Genomic DNA, 22,006 nt, shown 5'->3' on the forward strand with positions numbered 1-22,006 from the left:
TTATACAGATTGGTTCAGAATTATCTCATTACGTGGATCTTCCTTCATATTCTGCTAAATTTTAACATCCTGACTGTGTATCTTAGAAAAATCGATATTTAATGCAATTTTGAAATTGATTTTTGAATAGGACCTCTCGCCTAATAATTAAAAAGGCCTATAAAATTTTGTAAACACAACTTGCTAACCGAAGTACGCCCACGAAAACCACCCCTACTCGATGGTGTTTCTGGTTTGCGTAGGCGTAGATCTAGCAAGATTTGTTTACAAAAGTTGATGTTTATCTGTTGATCAAAGGATCGATAAAATTCATTTGATTTCTACTGTGTCGGAGTGGTAGATTAGCAATATTGATACATGTAATAAAAAGTTCAAAAGACTGATCTATTCAACTTTTTTCCAATCATTTAAACCAATTAATACATTTCATTAATCAATAAAGAAAACACAGGAGGGTCATGAATGAGTTTAGGAACGAGTTTTTTCCTGGGAGGCTACTGCTGGCTGCTTGTTTTTTGCCGCGCTCGTAACATTCTTCTTTTTTCTTTTAACAATATGCTGTTGTTCATTAAACAGGTTATTTACCAACAATTTTGGTCTTTCCCGTAATCGAATCGTTGCTGACCCTGGGTTTTACTTGCGTGTTCTTCTTTTTCGATGTTGTCTTCATCGGGAGCCGTCTCGTCCATTACCGTCACTTTTTTGTCGAACACCTCAATTGCGTCCACAGATGTGTTTAGAAAATTAAATGATTTGAACATATCGTTTACGAGATATTGCTAAATGAGTGAGAGTTTGTTAGGAAATTTTGAGCTTTTCAGCCAAAAACCCCTACATAATATCTTTGAATAGAGATTTCTCCGCAGCCAAACAAATTATGTGTGCTCTTGACCCACAACTTTATAAAGGGATTTGAACGTAGAATTTGATTGATTTATCAAAATTAGATTTTATTAATTAAAACTACAGTAAAGAGACAGATTTTTGGAAGCCCTTTTTCATAACGTCCGGATTTTGTTATTTTAAAAGATTTATACCAGAAATTCTTTCCACATGTTGGCAAACCTATGTATCTTCTAGGTGTATTCTGAAAAGAAAATGGTTTCAAAATACTGCTTTTGAGTGAGTACAGGGTACCCCTATGAAAACAAGGTCAAACAAATGGTGTCTTCAGAAAAGTAGCTGAAGAAACTATGTATTAAGTTCTTCGGTTGCATTTCTTCAGCTTTCTATTAGAGTGTTCTTAAACAAAATGAGTTTTTTAAACTATCTTTTTTGTTTAACAAATTTTGAAAAGTAGTGTTAGGATGACTTGTAGAGCTTATTAGTGTCAACAATTTTGCTAGTATGCTCTTATGTTTTGGTTTTCATGAGTAACATGCATGCATGCATGTAGTTTTCAAATTATTTGTTGGGTTGTTAAAGATCATTTTTTCAATTTAAAACAATGTTGTTCTACCATTTTTAAAGCCAAATGTTGCTTTTTGTGTGATCTTTCATATGTTGTCTTAAAAAAAATATCTGTCCACCGCCATGATACATTACCATTACTTTTACATCGGCAATCTTTGTTCAACAAAAATATGCACTATTATTTGCTTGCCACTCTAATTGCTCTCGTTTGGAACAGTTAAAAAAATGCTCTAACATGGTTAAATAATGAGCTAGATACAAATTTATTACGAACATATAAAGCTTTAGTAATTTTCCGCCAGTAATTCTCAAAATTGCCTGTGCTCACTCATCTGGTCATATCTCTTAAACTGTATTTTGAAATAGTTTACTATTCAAAAAACACCTAAAAGGAAGGTTTTTTAAAACGTGGAGGGAATTTCAGGTCAAATCTTTAAAATATCAAAGTTTTAGTGGTATGAAAAGGGCCCTTTTTGATAGATGGGATAATCTGTCTTTTTACTGCAGTTAAAAAAAAAGTTAAATTAATCAAATTATACATAAATTCTCCCCTTCATTCCTTTGGTTGCGGAGTAATCTCTATTCAAAAATATAATATAGTAATTTTCCGGATGAAAAGTTAAAATTTTTCCAGTCACTCATTACGAAATATCTCATTAAACATATCAAATCAAATCATTTTATTTCAGAACACACCTTGTGGATAGATTTTTAAATATGTGGAGATAGATATGAAAAAAAACATGTCCCGCGCGGTTTGAAAAATTGCCATGTTTTGATAATTTCGATACCTTCCAATAATCTGTCTCTTTATCCTAGTTTCAATATCACAAATAAAATCTAGATTAATCTGTTTGATTCTACAATAACAACCCTTCAAAATAATGTTTTTTCTTTCCTCTATTCGGGACATAACACCACTGCGACCAGTAATTTGATTTATTGTTGTAAATCCCGTGTCTTCAGTTTAGTGAATGTCGTATTACTCCATCACTAAATAGAATATTGAGAAATGATGAAGTATTAGGTTTTGATACAGTTGTCATTCTTGCCTTCATCGCAAGGAATCGATTCTATTGATAGGTCTCGTTATTTATACCCTTCGAAGAGTGAGAGCCCCATCCAAAGCCGCACCCCTTTGTCAGTCAAAATTTGTTTACTTAGCAACAAAATTAAGCAATGACGCCGATAATGATAATGTTTTAACCACTTCAAACTAGGGGACATCGAATATAAGTGAATCATATATTAAAGGGTGATACGGTCAAAATTTGGTCAAGGGAAAACGCGTGTAAATCGGTGAAATCGTTTATTTAAAAAATCAAATTAAATTTCTTTTTCAAGTTCAATTAGTTTAAAATTCAGGAAAAATATTCAGTTAGGCTTCCACTTTTCCAAATCCGAATTGCCGGGCCTTACGCTTGACCCCTGCCATCAGATTTTGTACAGCCACCTTGTCCACCTTCTTCGCCGCAGAAAGCCAGTTTGCCTTGAACTGCTGCTCGCCCTTAGCAGTTTTTTTGGTCTTCTTTAGGTTCCGCTTGACAATAGCCCAGTATTTCTCAATTGGGCGGAGCTCTGGCGTGTTGGGAGGGTTCTTGTCCTTGGGAACCACCTGCACGTTGTTGGCGGCGTACCACTCCATGGCCTTTTTACCGTAATGGCAAGATGCCAAATCCGGCCAAAACAGTACGGAACAACCGTGTTTCTTCAGGAAAGGCAGCAGACGTTTATTCAAACACTCTTTCACGTAAATTTCTTGGTTGACAGTCCCGGAAGCTATGAAAATGTTGCTTTTCAAGCCACAGGTACAGATGGCTTGCCAAACCAGATATTTCTTTGCGAACTTTGACAGTTTCATGTGCTTAAAAACATCTGCTACCTTTCCCCTTCCTTTTGCCGTATAAAACTCCTGTCCCGGAAGCTGCTTGTAGTCGGCTTTGACGTAGGTTTCGTCGTCCATTACCACGCAGTCAAACTTCGTCAGCATCGTCGTGTACAGCCTCCGGGATCGCGCTTTGGCCGTCGTATTTTGTTTATCATCGCGATTTGGAGTCACTACCTTCTTGTAAGTCGATAGTCCGGCTCGTTTTTTGGCTCGATGCACGGTTGTAGACGATACACCCAGCTTATTTGCGGCATCTCGGAGAGAGAGGTTAGGGTTTCGCTTGAAACTACCGGCAACTCTCTTTGTCGTCTCAGCGGCTTCCGGTTTTCGATTTCCCCCCGATCCAGACTTCCTGGCTGTCGACAAACGTTCCCCAAACACTTTAATTACATTTGTAACGGTTGATTTGGCAACTTTTAGCGATTTTGCCAACTTTGCGTGCGAGTAGCTCGGATTTTCGCGATGCGCGAGCAAAATTATGATACGCTGCTCTTCTTGCTTGGACGGCATTTTGACAACTGAAGAGTGAATTCCAAAATCAAAATAGGAGCAACATTCTACACACACACACCTTCAAAATGAGGGGTGTTCAGGTTTTTTAAATGCAAAATTGAAAGAAATACGTCAAGTTGATATTGACCAAATTTTGACCGTATCACCCTTTATTATTATTTAGCTTTATTAAGGAGGCTTTCAGCCTTCGGCTGGTTCGCCTCCAAAAGACAGGAATCACATAGATGAAGACTAACAAACTAATTTTTCCTTGTTTCAAGGTCATCCTCGGTGGATAAAATCGAGTCTTGTCACTATCAACAATATAACAAGGACAAACATGTGTTCCTTTGATTACTGAAAAATCATGTTCCCCTTCTTTGAAGTAGTCAGGTCTAGGAATCGGTGGTAGATCTTACATCCCTTAGTGTACCACGAAACGGTGATCTACCCACGATACGGGGTAAAACAAAAATGGGTTAGTAACACAAGGAATTGTCTGGTTGTGGAGTAATCTCTATTTAAAGATATAATTTCTCAACATCTCAAAAATCCAGCGAGATTCAAGGACTTTAGAGCAAAATCGAAAAATAAATTTTCTTAGGACTTGAAATAACATTTTGGCAAAGTTTGGTTGAAATCGGTGACATTGTCCAGAACTTTGTATGCACTTGAGAAGGAATGCCTGTATACAAAATGTATACATTCTGCATAAGACAGACCCCAACTTACAATTTCCTCAATTTAAACGCATTGTTCATTTCATTTATACAGCCTCAAGCTGTATTCAAATACAGCCTCAAACTGTATTCAAATGTTACACGATATGCGGTAACCTTTCCTCAACCTCTATACAAACAAATCTGGCGAACTTATGGCTGTTGGGACGGTTTTAACAAGCTCTTATTGCATATACATTTACGCTTCTATACGGCTGTTATTCTGCTGTTTAATTGTTTGTGAACTTGAAAGGCGTTTATTCAACTTTTTCCCGATTATCCAATAATCACTGCACAGCTTGATCTTGAAGCCGGTTAAATATTGTTTACGGTTTTTTGATGGGGGAATTTATTGATTTTATTTAGCTGTGAATCGAATCATATTACTCGAAATTATTTATAAGCACACCACCAAATTATTACCCTGCATCGAAAACTGGACGCGAACTCAAGACGATCGCATTGGCAAACCTTGACACTACCAACTTCGCTACGCCAACACTTTGATCTGACGTAAACAAATCTACATGACCTTTCTACAACAAGATCGCTGAGTAGAGGCTTTATAATAGTTCCCCCGAGTCACTTTTGTCGACTAGTTAGTTCAGCTTTGTAGAGATATAGAGCATCGAGATATGGAGAGTTGACTGTAGTTAGCCATTTGTTTTTTGCTCAATCGGGTGTTAAAATATGTACCGAGAATTTATTAGAGGGATTTCTCGGTAAAATGCTCTGGTCGCGAGATATTTGCGATCAATTTCAAATTCAATTTTCATTGGAAATAAGTAACATTGTGGCATATGTCTAACTGTTGTCGGCAATATGTTAATGAGACATGGATCTAATTTTGAAATGACAATTTCTATAAATTTGTGGCAGCCCAGGGACATGCTCCTCCCTCGGGGCCACCCGTATATCCGGACCTGGTTATTAGACGGTACGAACTTAAGGTTTGTACAAATGTAAACATCGAGTATTGTTCTTTGAACCATTCGCTGCAGACTGAAAAAATTCAAGAGCGCTTTGCTGAGAATAGGGAGTTTTCGTTGTTGATAACAAATATTGATCCATGTGTAACTCAAAAAGTTGTGCAAGAGATGGTTTCTGGATGTCTCGGTGCTTCGGTGCAGAAGTTTGATGAAGTTAGTTCCGAAATGGAAGGATTTCGGTTCCTTGGATTATATTTTTTTTATAAAGTTGTATGTTTAGCAATAAATGGGAGACTAAAGCTCTTATGGCATCCTCGTGACCTGTTCGCGTAAATTACAGAGAATTTTGCAATCAAAAATAAGTACATGGAAACCTGCTTATCTAAAAAAAAAAAAGTTATAATTCGCGCGGTATATTATTCGCTTTAGATACTGTTATTTTTAAGTAACTGTTGTGGTGACGCTGTATGTAATGCTTTGTAGTTATCTTTTACTTTAGTTTCTGTTAGTTTAGTTTACAATCGACTTTTGAATGATTTTGACTGATAACTGACAACCGCAGTATGTTATTAAAGCAAATAATCCGATGCGAAATGCTTTTATCTGAATTGGAAATATTATTAATGGGAGTAAAATTTCGATGAGTCCATAATGGTTAGTAGAAATAACAGAAAAAAACATATAAACAAATCTGTATCAACATGGTGCATTTAAAGATCAATGCAAAAACCTCCCAAAAATTTTGTGAACATTTGCACATTTGCAACATTTGGGAATCGTTCTAAAAACGAATTTACTGTAAAGGTTTTGTGAGAGAAAATTATACAGCTTGAGTTATCGATCCTGTGTATAGAATTGATTCCGAATGCTTGCAGTTTTGAGCTATTTAAATTTGTTCAACTAAGGTAGAACTTTTGCTCCACTTTATAATCAATAACAATATTTAAAGTAAAGGTCAATAATCAAAAACGATATAAATATATTTTTTTTCGATGCCTGTTGAGTAAGAGGAAGACAACTAATGGAACTGACGAAATACAAATCCGCTACCCTAGTGCACGATTGAAAAGATATTTATATTGGTGTATATTTATGATGATATGATATTTTTATTATGATGTAGATGTATAGTATATTGGTATATTTCTCATACTTTCTGCATAGATATTCAACGATCAATTTTCATTGCTTTGAATAACAACATTGTTTATTAAAACTTTCTACATTTTTGCCCGCAGTTTGTTTTACCAATTTACTATATTTACAAAGATACTGTGCAATGCATCGAGCATGCCAGATTATTTTCTGCAGCAATTCCGTTTACTACTTGGCTCAGAATTTTTACAAACAGATGTGTTGCGTTTCAGCTGTGTGTTCGCTTTAGCCGTTTTCACCTTGTATACAAATTTGAAGCGTTCGTTCGCGTGATGCGTTTGTGTCTCAACTACATGAATGGTTTTCAAAAAGCTTTCGTTCAGCTGTCGGTACATGAGTCGGCAAATCAATCCTGAAAGCTTGACTTATTTGTTGAAATGTTTCATGCTGAGATGAAATGTTTACAAGGGTCGCATATAGGGTTTCGTTGGCATATAAGCTCTAGAGTTATTTTTACACGAGTGCTTTGAGTTACAGATTGTTCATAAATTAATTTTCTTTATATTAATACTATACATTATAATTAGATATCACTTTTCTTCGTAATACTACTTAATAAATACTACATCAAAATGTACTGCTTCATTGTTAGAACAGATATCTCTTGTCTTGTACGCGTCTTGTACTTCGAATAAAACAGCAGATAACTCACTGGCCAAATTTGTTCAAAATAATATTAACATTCAGATTTTTGGGTGACACATTAAAATTTGTGAACATAGAATATTTATACAAGATAGTTAAAAATAAATTATTTAATATTGATCCTACTTATCCAAGCTAAACATTATTCCGGGCTCAAACATAAAATTCCTCAGCGTATTTGTCAAGCTTTTGTGTAACAATATCAAGGAGCGTTTCTCAAACATTCCGAAGGTTGCTAAGCAAGTAAAATTACTTTACCTGTCCCAATTCACATGTTTTGGTGTAAACGATATAGATTCCAAATACGATGAAAGGGGATGCACACTCACAATATAACCACTTTCATTCGAGTATAATTTAAGTAGATCTCACATACCCTCTCGCATCTGCATGTTCGTTTCAGTTACAGGAAACAACGGGAGTTATAATTGTTTACGATAAAACAGAAATTTACACTATATACAAATGGTTGACCGACTATTTTTATGTAGATGAATTTTCAGCCATCGTTAATGGTAGAGCCAATCCGTCGGTATGACGTAGTCTTTGATTGCGTACAACGTTTTGGCGTACCAGTGGATGCCTTCATGCCGAGGCAGACTTAAGCTACGACTTTGACTACTAGTTTTGAATAGATTCATAATTTTTTGCGCTGCCCGATACGGCAGAAAACTTAGATGTGCTACCCTCTGGCTATTTATGAGAGCGTAGCAAGAGGCAGCTATAGAGTCTACTACGACCGTTCCTTCCCTAGTTAATGGAGCGTATACCCCTTGCGATAGTTTCGCTGATATTCGTAGAACCTTTCGAGGTTCCAGAATGCTGTCAATGTTGACTAAAATGTAGTCACCTTCTTGAACGCGATCGGCAAACATGTAACGTGATTCACCAATGTCTTTTTGCCAAACCATCACCAAGTGCGCTGGTGTAACAGTTATCTGTGCACCGCCATCGGCTACGATATGGACAAATTCTCGGCTCTGATGAGTATCGCGATCCATAAACATTATCACCTCGCTATATACGGTGTTCCCGGAGCCATCGACACTGAGCACGCTTTCGCCAACTTGAAGCTCACTGAGTTTCCGTTTCTCTCCGGAGGCCGTTTGGACTAAACTGTCTCCAGTAAAACATCCACTCGCGTGGTTTGTCTGGGATGAATCTGAAAGAATGAAAGCAAAAAAAAGGTTAGTGAATTCCAACTTTGAAGATGGAGGATAACACTGCAATAAAACATGAACCGAATTTTTGAATCGTACCGAAGCAGATACCCACAATGCTTTACAATAGATTAATAGGATAAACAGAGTAAAAATAGCTTGAAAAGGTATTGAAAAGGTACCGCGGCGCCATGCTGTGGTTTACATTTTTACTATCTATTGATTTATTACACCCTCCTTTAGCCGCAATGGTTCCTTCCTATTTCCATCACCATCCAGTTTGAAGGGCTGTGTCTTCTCTTTCGTATCTTCTCTTGGGCTTCCCCACGAAACAAGATTCAATTATCTGCGTGGGATGCTTAGCGCATCTCCTTCACTTTTGATCCGTATCTCTTTTCCTTTTGGAACCTTGCTGGCTTAGCAGGGGCATCGAGGCCGGCAAAGCAGTTTAACTTTTTGAGGTTATGCATGAATGCTGTCAGAAGGGAAAATAAACTATATCGATGACAATGACGGGCAACAAAAGCCGATCGGTAACAGAAGAGGGATGAAAGAAGTTTGTACGAACTTTTGCCGGATTCTGCGTGAGGTCTTCTCGATCAAGGGACGAGAAACCGAACGGTTGTTGTGTGATTTGTGGTGCGTGTGTACAGTGAGGCGATTGCTATCTTGCTTGTCAATCTGGTTGCGCATTTATGCGATGATATTTAGGTGGCAGAAAGGAAGAGATGTAGCAAGGGCTGCTTCCCGCTCATCGTTCAGTGGTACAAGTAAGGTATTGGGTTTCATACATATTGTTTGCAGTGCAATTTTCTTCTTCTCTGACGTCCGTTTTACTTCAAAATAAATTAGATGACCTCTTTTTCTTAGAGAGGTTGGAGTTGTCTATGGTGTCACAAATGATACACCCCCCTCTTTTGAATGTCACACCTATCCAAACAAATTAACTTACTATTAAAATTTTCCAAAGTTTGTGGAAATTTAAAGTTAAATTATTTCTTTACACAAATAGGATTATGTAATTCGTTATTCGTTAATAGTGTTATTAATTAATATTTTTCTCGTTGGACGTCACATTATTGTTACCTCCCCTTGTCACAAAATCTATACCCTCTGCGCGATAAAGGACAAATGACATTTTGATTGGCTCCTTTTATGTGTCGAACATATACTTCACAACCTCTTCTAACTTAAAAGTACATAATATAGCATCTAATGATTTCATAATTCCTAAAATAATTTTTTTAAATTTTTTTCGGCGCTCACATAGAAATAACTAATCTTACGCGTGACGGAATCCGTCTTTGACATAAAAGATGAGACGTAAACAAACAAGTCATATAATATTAAGTGTTCCGAGACCGAAACATTCGTTGCTCGACGAAAAGTACGTTTGATTGGGCTATATTTCACGTCTATTATAACTCAAATTTATGTCAAAATTGACGCTCGTATATGTCAATCTCAGAGCACCTAAATTTACATGATTTTTTCTAAGGGTGCAGGTTTTATGAGTCATTAGAATTTCTTATTGTTACTTACATGTACAAAATTTCATTATGTCATCTAATGGTTGGTTGGTTGGTTGTCTTAAGGAGATTTTCAATCATCTAATGATTTCATAATTCCGAAAAACATTTTTTAAAGCAAATGAGGGAAAGCAACCCCGCTTACAAGAACAAAATATCATTATAGCATCCAGTGATTCCATAATTCAGAAAAAAATACAGCGACGTGAGTTGAATCAACCCTGCTCCTAGATAAAATGATGAACAGAGCTTCTCCACTTTCGTAAGCTTACGTCTGCACATTGCACCATGCTCAAAAGAAACGCGCTCACACTACTGTGAGTGTAAGTCGCTGGGTTGCGCATCGGTTGGATGTATCCAATTGACTGGCAACCCTGTAACGAGCCCATTAATACATTGACTGGGACCAACGGCTTTACTTCCCTTCTGAAGGAAGATGTCACCAGAGATTTGTTGTACAAAATCCAATCGACCTCGGTTGGTACTGAACCCATACCCATTGGGGTGAGTAAGTACTCTCTTTTCATTAAACCATCAGAACAAATCAATTATATCAGGTTTAACAGTTAAATTTAATTACAAGAAAATGATTCACTCACGGGGACCGGACAGTTTTCGCACTCAAACATCAGCGACAAACCACCATATCATAAACGATAAAAATTTACCAAAGCCTGAGTGCGTAAAATAATGTTGGTTTTACCGAATGCACCTGCCATATTTAGTGAGTCGTAAAGGTGTTTAGTAAACCGTCGATTTCATTATCGTTGGTGGTTTACGGTTTTACCAGGAATACATTGCTTGTGCATTATTTCATCGATATGGCATATTTATCGCTTATGGAAATTCCATCGACAAATCTAAATGATGATTGAGTGGAAATTTTGCTTAAAAAAATAAATTCGCTCGGGTTTCGAAAAGTACTGTTTTACATTTTTTAGGTTCATTCGGTTTAATAAGTTAGCGGGATACAGCCCCACTCTCTGTCTTCTGTACTTATACGCTGCATGCATCTTTCTATGATTAGATCACGAATATTTTACAGGCTTCTGTGTGATGTATTATTGCACTAAAACACAAGGTCCCCTTCAAGATCTAAGCTAGTCGTGGTCACTGACTTGAATTTAAAAAAAAAAAACCACAGAATATGTGTTCAATAATCTTCTGCTCACAGTATCTTTTCATTGTTGATCATTGAAAGGTGTATTAGGTTTACATTTTGCGAAACCTATACAACAGGATAACAAAATTGTTGATTGGCTGCGGGTTTCAGTAGTCAGCCAGGCAAAAAAAAGAGCTTTTGTGTGTAATCAAATATTAGCAGGCATCGGAAATTAAATCTTGCACATTTTCTTCAAGGCAACTTATCGATAGGAAAATAATATGTTGTTTTGATTTTCTTGGACTATGTATTATGTGTTACGAAAATGGAACCGACATAACTTATATCAAATATGTGTTTTTATCAATTCTTCAGACAGCTTAATTCCTTAAAGTACAGTCAATCCTATTTTTCAAAAACAATTTACGGAATATTAAAATCATAACTGCCCAACAAACAATATGAGCTGATTAAAAACTGAACAAGCTATTTTTTAGCTGCAGAAGCATATTTTTGCCTTTATAAGCTCTTATTCAGCTTGCAATGTTTGTTGGGTGTCACGTGTTTCATTAAAACGTTGACAGCAAACATCAAGTGGAATATTTTGTCTGTAGAGTATACGATGTTGAGGTCTGTGGAGAAGATCATTTTGACGCGTCTGTCTAATAGGAGCATTGAAATTAAGTTGTCCAAGAGGTTTAGCAAAATCAACATTGTTGCTCAAAATATCGAATTTACAAAATCGTACAGAAGTATCCTCCTATCCGCCAATGTGGAAAGAATAATCAGTTCACAGCAGTCTTCGTACGGCGGATGGACAACAGGGTTGTTCCTGGGTAAAAGAACAGTCGAAGAGCGTATCTAACAAAATTAACTGAATCTGTTCAATATGAAAGCAAAGCTTGACATGAAGCAGTGCCCATACTAGAACGCCATATTCCAGTATGTTTCGCAACAGAGAACAAGCAATATTTTAAGGCAATAGACATCCTCAAACGGCTGCGTGTTGCGTTTAATGAATCCCAGTATCACGTAGGCTTTGGTGGTAGTTGCTGCTATATGCTTGGCAAATTTCAGCTCACTGTTAAGAATTACTGCAAGATCTTTGATTGACGACACTCCGCTGACTTTTAAAGCATTCATTTTGTAATCGAAAGTAGTTGACCGAAAAATTATCGGTTGAATAAAATAACGTTAAATTTACGAATTTATTCACTTCTCTTCCGTTCAATGAGCATCGATATTAAATTGGAGTGCTCAGCAATCCACCATGGATCTTCGGGGTTTTTTTAACTCATTTAAAATAACCATCGATTTCATTATCGTTGGTGGTTTACGGTTTTACCAGGAATACATCTTGATAAGTAACCACGGTTTGCTTGCACATTATTTCATCGATATGGCATATTTATATATTAAGTACTCTCTTTTCATTAAACCATCAGAACAAATCAATTATATCAGGTTTAACAGTAAAATTTAATTACAATAAAATGATTCACTCACGGGGACCGGACGAAATAATGACAGTTTTCGCACTCAAACATCAGCGACAAACCACCATATCATAAACGATAAAAAATTACCAAAGCCTGAGTGCGTAAAATAATGTTGGTTTTACCGAATGCACCTGCCATATTTAGTGAGTCGTATAGGTGTTTAGTAAACCGTTGATTTCATTATCATTGGTGGTTTACGGTTTTACCAGGAATACATTGCTTGTGCATTATTTTATCGATAAGGCATATTTATCGCTTATGGAAATTCCATCGATAAATCTAAATGATGATTGAGTTGAAATTTCGCTATGATACAAATTTAATGAAACAATATAAAATTTTGTCAATGGAATCAATAATAAACTCTCTGTCCCACTCTGCCCATACTAGAAAGCCATATTCCAGTATGTTTCGCAACAGATAGCAAACAATATTTTAAGGCAAAAGTCATTCTCAAACGGCTGCGTGTTGCGTTTAATGAATCTCACTATCACGTAACACGTCTACTTTGCAGACAGAATATCATATGGGATTATTATCAACACGTCGATTATCAAGATCCGCAAAATCTCATGACATTATTAATTTGCATAAAATCAAAGAGTTCCCTACAAATAATGAGAGTTCATCAAATCATGTGTCAAAGGTATGTAATTGTGTTAAATAAAAACATTTTTGATATATTAGGTTATCTAAAATGCATGAACTCCAGCTTGCTGTTTTACAGACTAAACATGTTATTATACAATGTTCCAACTAATCTTGTGAACCCAGTAAGCAGAAATTGCAGAAATTAATTCTATAATTCATCTAGGGACTGCATCGCTCAGGCTTAATAATCGAACTAGGAGTAAGAGGGACATACCGTATGCGTGATAATGTTTGCACCATCGTACAAATAAGGTTCCCGTTTCACCTTTGCATACAATGCCTTGGTTTTCTTTGCATGCACGTAGCCTATAGCTCATACCGTAGTAGGCTGTGTATAAAAGAAAATGATTTACTTAGTTTGACAGTTGCACCATGACGAAGTGGCAGCGTATTCGTGATTTGTCCCACGCGCAAATATCGCAAAAAGACATTTCAATGGCCATGGGAGTGTCCCGGTGGACCGTCAAAAGGGTTTAAGACCGAGAAAAGAAAGGACAACTAACCGCGAAGGTGACCACAGGTCGTCCAAGGTCAGCTCGGGTTCCGAGGGTTATCGCTGGAAGATTCAGGTGAATCCAGTGCGTTCAATAAGGAAAATGGCAAAGGAACACGGGATCAGTGACTTTACGGCACAGAAGATCGTCAAGGAAGATTGCGGGGCGAAGTCGAGGGCGCGGAAAAAAAATCACATGATTACCGGGAGCTACGAGTCGAACAATGCAAGAAAATCTTGAACTTTCTTAAGCGAAAAGATCCGGTAATCCTGTTCACCGACGAGAGTATGTTTACCGTCGATCCCTTACCAAATTCCAGAACCGACCGGTATATTAGTTCTCTTCCGGTAAAAGACGTGGCCGACGAGCACAAGAACGTGTATATGGCCAAGCATTCTGCTAGAGTTATGGTGTTTTGATTGGTGGCTTCTGATGACAAAAAATTGACCCGGTGTTCATTCCAAAAGGCGACAAGGACAACACGGAGGTCTACATCGGGATTTTAAGTAAGTATGCTCGTCCGTGGATCAAAGAACAGTACGGTCCGAAGCCAAATGTTGTATTTCAACAAGATGGGGCGCCGTGCCACACCTCGAACCGCACTCAGAAGTTGTTGCAGGAACATCTTCCGTTCTGGGCGAAGGATATGTGGCCGCCATCCAGCTCCGATCTTAATCCGCTGGATTACTCAATATGGCGCGTCATGAAGGCCAAGGCCTGTTCTAAACGCCACCCGAGTACAGCAAGCCTTAGACAAACATTGACCCGTAATGGATCCAGACTACATTATTAGAACCTGCCGTGCATTCCGGAAGCGTGTGGAGGCCGTAATTGCAGCAAGTGGAAACTCGATCGATGATTAACATAGTTTAAGACACTGAGAAACATCCCCTCTTTAAATAAATAGAAAAACTCGAAAGCGAGAATTTCTTTAATTTTGGCATTGCTCAATGGTGCAAACATTAGCACGCATACGGTAGTGAACAGGTGGGACATAGTGAGCATCCCGTGTACCAGCTTGGACTTCTGGCCGTTCGGAACAAATTGGATGGTGGTAGGATCAATATCATAATGATATTGAACCTACTATCAGTTGATTTGTTTCTTGCAGCTGGAGATCCAGAGCCAAACTGCGGGATGCTCACTATGTCCCACATGTTCACTATGCCCCTCTTTCCCCTACTTCATTTTGGCTTCAAATGTAGTAAAAGAGCTCGCACTTCTCCAACTAAACCCAAAGAAAATTCTAAAAGTTAACACTGCAAGGTATCGTTGCAGGAACAATGGTAAAATTAAAAAGAAGATCACCCAGTGCACGAACAGATTGCGAGTGAGAGAAAGATACTTAAAAGTTTATGCAAGGACATCTTCTGTGGTGGTCTATTTTTCGACAAACTTTATACTGGATTTGGAACAACGAAAACTAAATAGATCCAGCCAGAACAGATCAACTTTGTTGTTTATGCTCTTGGGATGATTTTTATTTCTTAGCTGTCAAAAATTCAACCATTTTCGGGTGGAGCATGTTTTTCAAATGAGTAGTTCGCAGAATTCCTGCGAGGTGCACAGATTTTCAGTGAAGTTCCCATAGCTCGTAGCTTTTCAGAGTAGTCCATAGACCTTAAGAGATCGTGATGAGACAGGCAACATTTAGGAAGCTGCTTACAATTGTCAGTGCACGGTGAAACATGCGGACGTGAAGACGCGTACATCCACGGTGATCACGAAGAATCGATTTTCAAGTGGCTACCACCTGGCTACGCGATAGGTAACGGAAATGCTGTGTGTTTAGTGCAGAAAAATTTGTAGGCCTCAGTTCTTACAATCTGCAAATGATCCTTGTCGACGTACGACGTCGTAGCGATAACTTAATGTATTTAGTTATATACGTAAACGATATGGTCATCGATTCCCAACTAACAATTTTAGCTGCATATAAGCTTGTTCAGGTAAAAGTGCATGCAACTATTTTTACCTGCATAGGCTGGTTTGCAGCTAAAATTGTTTGCACACCGACGATTTAATAACAACACTGATCCATAGCTTCACTGTAGTATTTTTTTTTCTCTCAACCAACGAATGCACATCTAGAAATTGCTAGCGTGGTTTGGGATGGCCAAAACGAAGTCCTCCTAGATTCTTTGGATCCCGGCCACCTGCAGAAAATGAGGAGAAGAAGCAACTTCCGAACTGTCACCAGTACTCCAGTTTAACCGGAAGTTTGTTGAACGTGGCAGCATACACTCGACTAGACATCGCAGTCAGCGTATTTTTTCTTGGGCAGATCGGCTGTCCATCATAAGCTAATTGGACGGAGGCGAAACGGATACTTCGTTACCTCAAGTTCACACAAGGACCATGAGCTTGTACTTGCAACAGAATAAGTTACCATGGAGGTCTACTGACTGGGCTGGTGATACGAAATTCAGGAATTTCTAATTCCGGATACTTGGTACTGTTTGGATGCGGAGCAATCTACAGGGGATCCCGAAAGCAGACTTGTTCAACAAGCGATTAAAACACTTTGACACAAAATATCATTTTGTTCGCCCAAATGATGGAGGATGGTAAAATGTTGGCGGATACGTTGACGAAACCTGAAGTTGATGAGATTCCGAGAGGCAGCTGGAGTGCAGCCGCAGAAGAGAAGTCTTGAAGATTAATCAGCTGAAGAATTCAGCAAGCCATAAGTTAGATGCTAAAAGTTGTATTTAATTGATTTCAATTACATTTTAATTCTGTTTTGTTCATTGTTGGTGAAACAAGTTCATTTCATACTGTGGTCCGATCTACAAGACCATGAAAGCAAGAGCTGGATTCGATTCCCGGTCCGGTCTAGCATTTTTTCGAGTTGGAAAATTTCTTGAGTTCTCTGGGTATAGAGTATGATGGTACTTGCCACAAAATTATACCAATGCATAAATGGTACAGGCATTGAAAGCTCTGAATTAACAACAGTGAAAGTGCATCTAAGTTAAGAGCACGAAAAAAGCTAATATACGGTAAGCAATAAGCTTCAAATGCGATGAAGAAGAAGTAGTAGTTTAAAGAAGTTCACGAAATAGTAGTTAGTAGTTCAGGAAAGTTCATAGGTGGCTCAATCTGGTCTCTTAGAACGGCCCGAATTGCTGCCGTATTCTGGTGAAAGATGAGATTTTGAACTGCGCGTGGTCTTTTAGGCTTTCAAAAAATCTCCTTAGCTGATCGGTTCCTTTCACGGCATCCTTCAAAAAAGTTAACCACGATCGACATATCTGTTCGTCTTCCTCCTCCGACCAGTTCTTTCCTCGTTTGGAATCTGGCTGCATTCTACAGTAAAAATTTCTTTGTAATTCAACTTCACAGGATATTAAATTTGTTTACAACTTACCATCAACTAACAAAACAGCAAGCAATCAAAATACAACAAATATAGAATACATAAAAATCGATCACCTACAGCAAACACGATCACAAGCGAAATCATAAGTCTACCACGAACTAGCATCTGACATGAGAATTAATTTAATTTGGTTTGTTAATTTCTCATCGTCTTTCAAAAAACCCGTCATTTGGATTTGATTTGGAAAGGTATTTTTCTTGTTCCAAATTGTGGCAAAAATAGATCAAAACATGATCACATTCTTTCAAAATGATGCAGATTGGATCCGGTATAAAACAATGTTTTTGTTTGTTTTAAAAAAAGACTAAAAGCCAGGATTTGGATCACCACTGAAGATACCCTAATGGTGTAAGTTGTATAAAATTGGATTTGCGGGAGAACTGTAAAGTTTGTATGGGAAATGTTTGGGAAACGGAACAAAACTGTTCATGTGTTTGTAAAAAATTCAAAAATATCTAAATTTTCACCAAACCTGGGACATAGATTGGGAAAACTATGCAGACACACTTTGTCGAACAACCAAATTCTTTCAAATTTTGCACAGCTGTTGGGGACATCAATACAAACTGAAAGAACAGTGGGGAGCATGGGTTTGGTATTTTGAGAATGACTTTGAACTTGATTTATGACCACACTGAAAAAGCATTGCGAGTCTGATCAACCAATCAAAAAGTTCAAAAATACATATTTATGCTAACGAGCACCATTTGTCAGCGCATCTCTGTGGGAATGCGCCAAGGAGAACGACCCTCCCTCAACTTTTACCGTACCGTGGCTGCAATTTTGACACGACTACTTACAGTTTTCCATATTCCGCTGGTAAAATGGTGACGAGCGGTACCCCATTGATTGATTGCCGTTCTTGGCGACTTAAGCAAAAATGGTGGGCAATAACAACGACGAGAAGCAGCTGCTTTTAGGTGTAGTGCTTGCAACAGATGATATAAAAATGAGCGGAGAAGAATCTCCTTAAAGGAATATCTCATTAATAAGCCTTTAATCATGGTTATTACAGACTGACACCACACCACACGGCTCATTCGATGGCGGTATAATAACATAGGATTGGGCGGTAGGCAGTGCACATAACGAGTTGATGTAAATAAATTTGATTTCGATATCGTGAGAATGCAATTTGCCGGGTTTTCTTGCCACACACTCATCCTTCACACGAGGTAGTACCTTCATTGGTTTTGCTTGCAGAGGCTGTACACTCCGGTTGGATGAAATGCATCGTACCCATCGGCTTGAAACACAGGATTAAGTTTGGAATCATTCATACTGAATGCGTTAAATGTCAAGATTTATTTGTTGTGAAATTATAACAATAACAAAACCCGCAAAAGAGCGAGCAATAATTTTCCTCTTCTACCAGTGGGAACTTTCAATGCTTCCACCCACTTGCCCTGAAGAGGAGGTTGAGAAAGACAGAACGTATGAAAACGCCATGAGAGCATAAAAGAGATAGGCGTTCTGTCATTCAACTCTGGCCGTCAGTCATCGAGCAGCGCGTGAAATAATCTTGTCAAGTGTTTATTTACACTTGTAGACATACAAAAACACAAACATTGAAATGCGGTCCCTTTCAATGGTCTTATCGAGTCAGTCCCCTACTTTGGTTTGTGTAGTCAGAAACGTACATATAGGACAATGAGCTTGAAAAAAGTTTATTATTTTAATGTTTTAATAAGCTGTCAATATCTTTAATACTTTTGTTGTCGATGGTGGTCAATGTGTCTAATTGTAGGTGTAGCTGGCAGTTTTAGAATGCGTCATGATTTGTCTGGTTAGCCATGAGCATGCTTATATACTAACTTCATTCAGCCTTCCTCTGTTTGGAAGCTGCCAAGCAAGTGTGTTTGGATACGATACGACACATGTGGTATAAATGGACATCAATGACAGAAACACTTCTCATTTGCCGCCATTTTGGGTCTGGCCTCATGCGGTCAAGCCGAAAATAAAATCCCGCAGCAAGATGGATTTACATATTCCCTTCATGAATATTAAAGCAAATCGACAGATTATTATCACATCACGATGGAACTGGTTATCGACCACAGAAATTTCATTCATAGCTGAGTCTTTTGGGAGGCTCCTGGAGTTTTCGAGTCGACCATTTATCTGTCGACATACATAGGTACTCATCGTTCCTGCAGCAACAATATTTTGAAGCCAGGTGGAAGCAAAGTCGGTGAAGAAACTGGTTTTCCCGGTAGGATGCCTCTTTCTTTCTGTTGGTTGCACATTGGGGCCTCTCAAGTACCAATACCAATGGACGGCCGACGATTAGCAGCAGCACCCAGTGGTGAATCGACCACATATCCGAGGCTGGGCCGTTTATTTTATTGAACACCACAACAGAACACCTCCAATTTTTTTGCTTCGGTTATCACGGTTTACCTGCATTGTTGTTTGATGGTCGGCGGTGTAGAAATAGTGCGGAAACTGAGAAACCACATGAGTTAGCATTTTAGAATTTTACAACCTTCAAAGGGATGGGAAGATACAAAGAGAAATACAATCTGAATCACCATCAGCTGGAGGAAGCAGTGTAGGAATATGGAAACCTACATTTAATATTTGTGGTTTTCCTGTTTCTTTTCCCTGATGTTGTTTTGCTGCCTGGTTCTTGAGCCAGGCCTATATCCAAAAATGATAATGACAAACACCTGAACAAATCTTCTCTGGACTGGAGTGTGATACCGAATAGTGGTTATAAGTGCAACACTAGAGAGCTAAACAAATATAATCCTTTTTTCTGGATGATGATTTTTTACTTCCTAGAACTTTGAGACAAACACAGAAATAATAAGTTGAGAAAGGTGGTAACCGATGAAATCCCGATACTTTTCGAAAGGATAAACCTATTATAAAATCATAAGATCATGCGTTCTGCCTTTGGAAGGTTTGAGAAAAAAGTTGATTAGCCAAACGGATTATGGAAAGCTTTACCATGCCTTCTAAAACTAATCTATGGTTTCAGGAGCAGTAAGTTTGGTTTTTGCATTACAAATGTATGTCAGAAATGATTGGGAAACGGCAGCGTGATTAATACTCACTAAAAGAAGGGAAAACTCACTCCAGAGATTAATGCGAATTTATTAATAAACCTGCTGCTATTGAACAAGTGGAAAGTAGCAATTGGAGTAAAAAGCTGCAATATTCTCTTTAAATAAAAATGAAATTTTGTTCGTATGTCACGCTATAACTCGGGAACGGATTGACGGATTTGCAAGTTTTTTTTTTTGTTCAGCTTGGGCCCCGACAGATTTATATCAAACAACTAGGCACTTTGTTTTCAGGGTCAGCTAGTACAACATATTTTTTTTTGCTGGTAAACCGCTAAAAAAACCACAATAAATTAAAAAGAAGTAACATACAAATCAAAAGTAGGAATAGAAAACATATGTTTAAGCAATACAAAATCTTGAATGGTCCATTCATAATTGAAGAATTTCAAATTAAAAATTTAAAAGTTGCAATAAAAAAAATCAAATTGAGCTATGTTTGCTATATTTTAGGTTTTGCTGGCACTTTTTTTAATTTCTTAGAGGTGTTTGATTTTTTTATTGCAAGTTTCTGACAAGGTTGCAAAGACTCATTTCAGCTAAAATAATGTTTTTCGGAATAATAAAACCAAAAGATGGTATGATGGCATGTTTTACTTGTAACTTACAAGAAGAGGTTATAAAGTATGCGTTGGAAACATAAAACCTGTAAATTTTGCTTTCTATGAGTCACAATCAGCGATTTGCTGATCGCTGAGTGAGTGAGTGAGTTTGTGAAAAATCGCTGATTGTGACTCTCATGAAGTGAAATAAACAGGTTTAATATGTCAAACACATTCTTTGCAACCTCTTCTTGTATCCTACCAATTCAAAATTTGATCATGGCATCTAATTATTTCATAATTTAGAAAAACATTGTTTTAGCTGAAATGAGTCTTTGCAACCTTGGTTTCTGATTTAAATTAAGATATTCCTGAATGATTTATTGAACGTTCAAGATATTTCCCATTGCAACATTTAAATTTTCCATTGCTACTTTCCGCTAGTCTATTGCTCATTTTTAGTTGTTTATTGCTCTTGAGCAAGCAGGTTTGTTGGCATTGCGTGATTATTTTAAGTTTAAGGTGTGAATTCTTTAGTTGTCGTTTATATTTTTGCCATTGGGAAGATTCAACTTAATATATGATAATCGAAAAAAGCCATTGAAAAAAGAGGTTGAACACCACTGGCATAGATCATTGACTTATGTAAATAAATTTTAAAAAATACCGAAGATCGATTCTAAAATTACGAGTTACCGATAACCCAGTCCGACCTGTATAATGATAATCTCTACCCAGGGAAGATGAGAACATCTCCAATCCGAAAGATTTTTTTTAGGTCGGATTGGACCTGGAACCTGGCTTGGTAATATCATGCCTTAAGGTGAAATGCTTTGAGAGATCCTTTCAGATTGAAAAAAAGTTCTCGAAGTTTTGTGCGAAATAATAAAAGGAAAACATCTACGAGAGCTTCTTGCAATCCGAAGTGATGTCTCAGAGAAAACCATTTTTGAACCTTTTATTTACCGACTAGGTCACTTTTACCTTAACTGACTAAGTAATCTGAGGTAAATTTTGTTAAATCTGCAAATTTGCAGATTTTTTAATAATAATTCTTATAGTTTCTACATTTTGTAACTATCAAATTTTGTCAAAATATTCAATGTAATTGTATTTGTCAATTAATTTATTTGTGAATTTAAGAAACTGGTAATTTCCATTGCAAGAGCTTTGCCAATTTGGAATTCCACTCCAGCTTTTGAAAATTGTGATAGGATTGTATAAAACGAAACTAGCTCAATCGGAACGTGAAGTAGATATCCAGAGCATAAACCAAACTTGACAGACTAGGCAAAAAGTTTCCATGAAAATCTCTAAACAACCTACTTTCACGTA

The 22,006-nt window shown here is 37.5% G+C and overlaps 1 protein-coding gene across 1 annotated transcript in view; it reads right to left on the minus strand.

The window, feature by feature from the left end:
* Positions 1-7,632: 7,632 nt before the first annotated feature.
* Positions 7,633-22,006, minus strand: part of hh (desert hedgehog signaling molecule-like) — a 63,909-nt gene continuing 49,535 nt past the window's right edge. Inside the window, exon 3 of the mRNA XM_065237379.1 lies at positions 7,633-8,403. Within this exon, the coding sequence (XP_065093451.1) occupies positions 7,751-8,403 (653 nt within the window). The 3' untranslated portion in view covers positions 7,633-7,750. The remainder of the gene's footprint in view (positions 8,404-22,006) is intronic.

This window comes from Ochlerotatus camptorhynchus, unplaced genomic scaffold (genome assembly GCF_037179485.1).
Source record: "Ochlerotatus camptorhynchus isolate MF236.1 unplaced genomic scaffold, CSIRO-AGI_Acam_v1.1 ptg000610l, whole genome shotgun sequence".
NCBI classification, from domain to species: domain Eukaryota; kingdom Metazoa; phylum Arthropoda; class Insecta; order Diptera; family Culicidae; genus Ochlerotatus; species Ochlerotatus camptorhynchus.